The sequence below is a fragment of the Cyprinus carpio genome, chromosome B10 (assembly GCF_018340385.1).
Source record: "Cyprinus carpio isolate SPL01 chromosome B10, ASM1834038v1, whole genome shotgun sequence".
Taxonomy (NCBI): domain Eukaryota; kingdom Metazoa; phylum Chordata; class Actinopteri; order Cypriniformes; family Cyprinidae; genus Cyprinus; species Cyprinus carpio.
In genome coordinates, this window is record NC_056606.1 from 6,042,490 (window position 1) to 6,050,902 (window position 8,413).

General features: G+C 38.6%; 1 protein-coding gene across 8 annotated transcripts in view; it reads left to right on the forward strand.

The window, feature by feature from the left end:
- Nucleotides 1–7,046, forward strand: part of ptbp3 (polypyrimidine tract binding protein 3) — a 65,866-nt gene extending 58,820 nt beyond the window's left edge. For all 8 annotated transcript variants that reach the window (XM_042732230.1, XM_042732231.1, XM_042732232.1 and 5 more), the window contains one exon: nucleotides 429–7,046. In XM_042732230.1, coding sequence (XP_042588164.1) covers nucleotides 429–561 — 133 coding nt within the window. In that variant the 3' untranslated portion in view covers nucleotides 562–7,046. The remainder of the gene's footprint in view (nucleotides 1–428) is intronic.
- The last annotated feature ends 1,367 nt before the right edge of the window (nucleotides 7,047–8,413 follow it).

The window sequence follows — 8,413 nt, forward strand, 5'->3', positions numbered from 1 at the left end:
TTCTGTTGAACACAAAAGAAGATATTTTGAAGAATGTTGGTAACCAAACATTTGACCGTAGCCATTGGTTTCTATAGTATGGAAAAAATACTATGGAAGTCAATGGCTACCAGCAACTGTTTGGTTACCAACTTTCTTTACTTGAGTAAATGATGACAGAATTTTCATTTTTGGGTGAACTATCCCTTTAAGTTTTGTTTTTTTGTAATATACCTTTTTAGTTGATGGTTACCCCACATGACAATTTTAGATTAGTCATTGAAACTATTTTGTTGGAAATGCTTTTCAAAACCATTCGAAACCAACACAAATGTGTTCAAAAGGTTTTAAAATGTTCTTTATTTTGGACCTTATCTCATTGGACCAACTGGTCCTAAGTTTCAGGATCACCCAGTGTCTGATTTTCATTATCCATATATGATTAATAGGAAGGACCGCAAGATGGCGCTGATCCAGCTGGGTTCGGTGGAAGAAGCCATCCAGGCTCTTATCGACCTCCACAACCATGACCTGGGAGAAAACCACCATCTGCGAGTGTCCTTCTCCAAATCCACCATCTAGCACCCCCTTCACTACAAACACACCCTGTCCCCATCCTCCCCATACCAGCCCTTCAACCTTCAGCAGTCTGACTGTATCATTCAGAGAATAAGACTGACTGACAAACTCAAAAAAAAAAAACCATTACAGATATTCATGGGGTAGTTTTAGAGATTTCCAAATAGAAAAAAGAAAGAAAAAAGTAAATAAGAGACTACTGCAGAACCTTTAGACAGTCTTGAGAGTGAGTTTATTTTACTCTCACGAAACCAGGGCTGGAGACACATGGGATATCCATGACAATATGACGTTTCTGGGAAGTAGGACTCCCTCTTTAGTCGACTGGCGAGGATTTGTTGGTGTGAAACGCAAACTAACATGAGGTGAACATTCTCAAAGAAGTCAATGCTGAGGAAGTTTCTTCACCGCACACTTGCCGATTACATTGGAGACTGACGCTCCTGTAGCCCAATGGCCTTGATACCCCAGACCTAAGTGAGGGCGGAGTCTCCTCTGTGCCTCCCCCAAAAAACAACACCTTCATTCTCATTGGCTGTTTCAACGGAGCGCCCCATTTCCCGTGGCATGTGTTGAACGCACGGTCACTGTTTGAATGTCGCTGACATCATCATCAAGGTGCTGCTGGAAATAAAAAAATCTGTAGCGACGGCCTCGACCAATGGGCTTGTCCTTTTTCTTCAGAGTAGCATTAAAACAAGAGTGCTATGGATTCAAGAATGAGTGCATTTAAAATTCGCAGCTGTTTCGGCTTACAGACCTTTTGTTTCTCGGCACTTTGATTGCTTTGAATTGAAGACAGGCACCGTGGGGAATGTTTGGCATCCTCATATCTGTTTACTGTGCAAAGATGTATAGCCAGATGGTAGGCATCTGTGAATAGATAGTGAATGGCGTGATTTGTTTTTTTCTTGTATTATGAAAATTTTATATCGGACAGACCAGCCTCTTGTGGGCTCTCTGCACCTGCAATGCTGTCAGAGAACATCTGTGTGCAATGGCCCGATGTCATTGTCCAGTCGATGGGGTTCATCTGAACCGAGGCGAACATTTTCAAAAATGCACGATCATTCCGGAAAACTTACGGCCAGCTGTCAACCTTACTGGAACGCTCCAATCAGCAACGCCCAGCCTGATAGTAGGCTCCGCCTCCTAAGTGAAATTCTCAATGTGAATGGTATAGCCCGTGATCTTGATGGGAAATTGATGATTTCCTCCATTCTGTTCCCCCTCTTGCTCTTAGTTGAATCTTTTCCTTTCATTCTTCTTGTTTTCCATCTATCCACACAGGGGCAGAAGGTTCTGTGCTCTTTACTTCGTTCTTTCACTCCTCGGCTCTGGCCACAGGTGTGAGAGTTTGCAGCCATGGGCTCTGTAGAAACTGTAGTGAAGCCCATTGAGTCACAGCAAAAAAAGAGGGCGGCACTCTCTTTTGCCTTGCAGTCCCACACTAAATGCCTCTGCATGTGACCAAACCAAATATTTAAGGAAAGAATGATATGGAGACGCCACCTAGTTTCCAAAACCTAGCGAGTTGCTGCATAGACAGCTGTCTTCTAATGCAGCATCCTAATTGCCATGAAAGCCCATAAGTGACTAATCTGAACTGACTGATCTGCACAGGAAACTCGCCTCCAGTAGAGTCCAGACCAGAGGTTTTCTTCAAGAGGTGTAGATGGTAAACTCTGAGTCTGTATCATTGGTGAAAAATAAGGTCAGCTTAGACGAATCTTGTAAGCCAATCACACAAAGACCTTGTCATCACGGAAATACTTGCAACAGTCAATAATCATTGATGGAGACCATCAAAATCCTGTTAATTTTTTGGCAGCAAGATACAAATATAGCTCACACCAAAACTAGCATTGCCTCCATAGATTCCATTCAAAAAATTGATACATTATGAGTTTTGAGCAGCATTTGAAGCCTGGCATTGGTGGACTCAATTGATTTTAGTTCAGTTAGATGTTAGCATGTTGCGAAGCTGATAATGCAGTACAAAAGAAAAGAACCCATTACTGTCTACGTTAGAGGCGGCACTATTTCTGATGTAATCTGTGCTTTTGCGCTACTTCCGACAACAGGACAAATTCTGAACGTTGGGTTTATTTACTATAGACAGTCTAGAGATGTTGCAATGCACTGCGCCAAACATTGCACACTATGTAAATGTAAAAATACATAGAAAATGCTCAATATTTACTTGTGCTTTATGTTTATACACAGACATTGCAACATTAGCTTTGCTACATGCTAATGTCATACTCTTGAATCAGTTGATTTGGTAAATTTGAGGGTATTCGGCCTCATACAAAACATCAACACTGCAGTCAAAATAATTCAGTTTTAATCAAACAATTTTTTTTTTTTACCTTGATTCCCCCACTATCTTGAATTAGCTTCCCAGTGCATTCTGGGAATACCTTATCCACAAAGGATACATGCAGTGCTGCCTTAGATTTTGGCCAAAATTAGATATCATAGAAGGCTGGAACAGCCTTTGTGCTGGGAGAATGCCTGTGATGCCTTAAAATGTTGTCTAAGTAGACAGCTCACTAGGTTTTGGAACATGGCAATGGTGTGCACATACAGAAGCTGATTCTATATGTATGTGTTTAGTTAGTACTAGTGCATTATTACCGGTTTTATCAGGAGTCTCTTATATATGATGATATATGATGACTCCCTTGTGCATACGAGCAAGGTGCTGTCTCATTTAGTGAAAATCTGGCCTTAACATTCCAAGGAAGGTCACCGTAGACCTGTTGAGTAGCATCTAAAGGGAGCAGCTTCTGTGCCTGTGCACTATATCCTCTTTTAATGTCCGTTTGAGTCACAGTTATGAAATAAATCAAGAATCGTCCTGTTCATGCAAGGCAAGGGACAGTGACTTTTTTTTTTGTCTTTGACTGATGTCACCTGAAGCGATTCAAAACTTCGCTTTCACTTCTCAAAAGAAATTGAATTTTGTTGAAGTTTACAGTCTCAAAGCAAAACTATTCAGGTCTATATATCTTAAGGATTGTCAAGATTTTTTGAGAAAAAAGAAGTTACTTATTTTTGGTAATTTGTTCTTTTTTATGGAAGAGAAAAAAATCAAATTTGAAACCTCATCGGGTTTTTGTACCACTATAATCATTCAAGAAATCATGGTGAAAAGTAAAAAAAAAAAAAAAAAAATCATATTTACTGTGTATTTACCTAATTTCTTATTACGTGCCTTATTATGTGTTCATAATCAAATAGGTTTTAGAAATTTTACCTTAAATATCTTATGTACTATTTTGTGGGATTGGTGAGAGGGTTGACTTATTTTGATCTTGATTTTTATTTTTTATTTTTTTTGTTGTGTAGCTCTTATAGATGTGCATTTTGTGGGGACTCAGTACCATGTTGTCTTAATATGATATGAGATGTAAGTTATGATGTATGGTGCTGTGAATGCTCTCATTAGAAAAAATGAACGGTGAGCTCAGCGATGTTCAGAGCATGCTGTGGGTCTCTATTCTCCCTCGCTGATGTGTGTGTGTGTGTGTGTGTGTGTGTGTACATATGTATGCTAGACCCGCGTACCATTGTTACATAAAGCCTTTCTAGGCCAAAAAAAGTTCCTCGATCTCTGATATAAAAATTTCGCACTCGAAGACAGAGGTTGCTGTAAGCTTGCTTATTGTTCTGATTAAATAGTATGAATTTGAGCTGTTATGAGCACATCTGTGAAGTTTTTGTTCTTTTCTAAGTGATCACGCTTTTTTGCCAGAAGAATGCTAAAATGGCCAAAAAAAAAAAATCGCAGTGATTTACATTAAAGCAGCCACCCAAGTTATTCCTAGAGTAGTGGTCAGCCGATATATCGGCCGATATTTGGCTTTTTTATTTCTGTTTACCCGATATTTCAGAAGACTTTTATTTTGATGGAGTGCGGGACATTTATTCTGACAGCACTGAGACGTCAGTGCTTTAACGCACACAGCTCCCGTTCTCCATCTTCATTAGTTTACCATCTCTGTTCAACAGTTCTGAATAATAAATTATGACACAGTACCACACTAAACAGTATTATAGCGTTTGCTTTTCTATTATTGGTAACAGAAAAGCGAAACACTATAATACTTCCTCATCAAGTGTCAGCAAATACACATTTAATTTAAACTAAAGTCTTTGAGTATGCACTATGCAGTAAATTTTACTAACCTTGCAAATTTGATTGAATTCAGCTGTTAGATCCCATGAAATGTGCATTTGTTGACTGCATAAAAAAATTACCATCTAATTAAAAGTATTTATTTTACAGATTTATTTTTTTATTAAGTTAATTTTTTCATATTTATTAATTTTCACATTTTCAAATTCAGTAAATATTATGTAAAATAAATATAAATTTAATTTTAGCAATTGTTATGCATGTGTTTTTACTGTCTTTAAATGAAATAGTGCGGTGATATATCGGCTTTATATCGGCCATCAAAAAAATCTATATGGGTCGACCACTAATCTTGAGACTTGGAGGGGGGCTCTTTTTATTTTGGGCCAGTAAGTAACCACCTAGCAACTACCGGAGCACCCTAGCAACCACATAGCAACACAACAAAATCACTCCGAACATCTCAGCAACCATATAGTAACATTCTGGCAACCTCCCACAAACCATAATGCGATGCCAGTGAGTTTTTCCACAGGAAGGACCACTCAGAAATCAATATCTGCCAGTGTGGACTATATCATACAGTGTGATCTGCTTGATATCATCTCTGTTCTGTCTTTCTAATATGATTACGAAACTCCTAATACATACGATCAGTCTAAATTTGCCTCAGAATGAGCGCACAGAGACCCAGAAGCCCACAGCATTCGCTCTAAGTGTTCAGGTCTGCCTTCATCATTTTGCTGTGGAGTGATGCTGAAGTCTGAGACCTCCGCCTGTGTGTTTTGGAGTTGTATCTTATTTACTGTATCTTATAATTGATTCATTTTAGGGGTTTTGGCCTGTTTTGTTCTTGCTCTGTTGTGATACTTTTTGTTCTTTTTTTTTGGGTTTGTTGATTTTCTTTATTAAGAGTGTGAAAACTGGTTCAAGATTGTTGTCTGTCACTCTGCCTCTTCACAACAGCAGATCTGGGTCTGTAACGTCCACCGATGTGTGCGAACGGGAATGAGAGCGATCGCTAGAGGTCAAGTCCATCAGAAGTGCTCGGATGGCGAAATATGCTGCGCAAGCGGCTCCAATGCTTTTTATTTATCAACAGGAGAAAAGCCAGACTCCATAAACATGTCACAGAAGTCACAAGAAGTAATTTGTTTTTGTTTCACGACGCGTAAAAATTTTCCAACCACGTCTTGACTCAGGCAACAACGTTCCGCTGTGTTGTAAGACATTTTCTTGTCGATATCCGCGCTCACTCGAACAGTTTCACACGTGTATGGTTTTTTCCAGGTTTTTTACTGAAAAAGTCACAAATAATGCAGGACCAAAGTTTATGTGCCTTTCATCTAGCTTATTTGTAACTTATTTCCTGGCTGTATATCAGAAACCAACAAACTTCTTGTATTTTCCACTCTCGATCATGTTACGAGTCTGTTCTGTTCGTTTCCCTCAGAAAGGTCAAGCCATATCCTTTCCCCCGTCAAACGAGACTCATTTGCGATTCTGAATGTGTTACCGGGCCCTTATGGATTCATTCAAACCGCCTTTCGCTTTCGGTATTTCATAAACTGCTCCGGATAGACGCCACGATCTGTAAAACGGATAAGCGGTTACACTTTTTGCTGATATCGTCATTGATTCCATTAAAAAGCTTTACTCTAAAACATACGAGACCATAACGACAAACTAACCAGTGAAACCAAAGGATTTGATTGAATTGGAACTGATGCAGCACTGTTCAGACTGAAATATTTTATTGCTTTATTATGATGCAATTGACCCTTACGATCTAAACTTTAAATTTCAGCCATAATGCTTTCTATTTTCTTCTCATTACTAAATTTATGGGCTTTAATTATGCTAATTGAACTGTCTAATTTGCATTAAAGGGAGGGGCTAGACTAAATTATCAAACTGAGGTGTCGCTCAAGCACAGCGCACATACAGAAGTGCCTGAGTTGATCTCAGGATGCTCTGACACGCAACGAAATACCTAATTTATAATTTTTATGAATGTTTCACTACCAAAATGAAACAAATGCTGTACATATGTGTTCCCTTACTGTTTTATTTTATTTTATTTTTTAACCTGGCCAAAAAATGGTTTCGGGGAACAAGATACACACACACACACCAATATGAACTGGTTTTTATATTTATGGAAGTTAACATGAAAACACAGTTTGTCTTCTGTATTTTGATATCATACCAGTACCAGCTTTCATTTGTAAAGCCGTTTATGTGACTTGTGGGAATTGGGGAGAGACATGAGCGTATCCAGTTTATGAGTTTGATGTAATAAATGCAAATAGAAGATAAACTATTAAAGAAACATATTTTCTAATTTTTGCAGTGCATGATTGAGTGGAGATTTTCTTTGTATTTTTTTTGTAGAAAGATTTTTTTTCTGTTTTGAATGGCTTATTATTATGCATACTCATTATTAGAGTTATTATTCTTATTACCTACCCTGCTGACGTTTTTCCTAATCAACTTTAATTGTAGCATGCCTTGAATAAATGTCATGACATCTGTACTTTCCTATGTCCTCTGCGTCTTCATGTCTTTCCTTCCGGATTTGTCCTTAATTCAGCAGATTTCCTTCCATGTTCAGTGCTCAGCAAACACAGTTGTGCTTCTTCAATGCCTGTATCTGAAGAGAGAATGGTTTGTGTTTGTAGGAGCACTGAATGGTTGTAACTTTCCTCCTCCTCTAACCTCTTCTGCTTATTACTAACTCTCACTCTGCTATCTGCTGCTTGGTCTAAACCTGCTCAGATTAAAGGAATAGTTCACAAATTGGTGTGTCTTATCCATAGACTGTATAAACACATGGACGTAGTCTCCGTGATGTCACCTGTAGATTTCTGAAGAGCGTTTTTGAAGCTCAAAGTGGGTGGACTGTGCCGTTGCCATCTTGACAGCGCGTCACTCTCAGATAATCGAAAATGGGCAAAAAGGCGGGAGCTGGTTGCTGAAGCCACGCCCACCTAGTGCGACCATGGTGACAGCAGCGGCAATCCACCTGTCACTCAAGTGGCCACACCCTTAATTATGCAGAACTTTAAGGTTTAATATAATTTAAATGGATGAGTTATAAAAAATTTCACCCCCTCACAGTTGTCACGAAGGGCAAAATTAGCTATATACAGGGCTATAAAATGGCCTTAAGCTATTAACTAAATAAACTGCGAAAAGAAACATAATTTTTTATTTTATTTTGATCAAATAAATTCAGCCTTGTGTTTTTACAATGTAAGATATATCTTTTAATGTGCTAAAATATATATATTTTAATAATGCGTGCTGGGGCGTGGCTTGGGCGTGGTCAGATTTTCCTTGTTTTTTGTCTCTAGCTGATCACATACCTGTATATAGACCAAAATCTTTTTTTGAACCAGGCTGTAAACTTTTTTTCTGCTGTAAAGTTGGACATTTTAACATGGGGAGTCCATGGGATTGCAGCCAGCCTCAAGCGGCCAGTCGATGAATTACAGTTTGAGTCACTTAGAGCGTTGCTTTACTGTCCCTCCCATAGACGCTGCATTAGATTAGATTTGATTCAACCTTATTGTCATTGCACATGTAAGGTACAAGGCAACGAAATGCAGTTTAGAAACACCCTATCATTAGCGTTAACTGTTTTGTTTTTTGTTTGTTTGTTTTTGTAATTTGATGCAAAGGTGATACAATACAAATAGGCCTAATAGT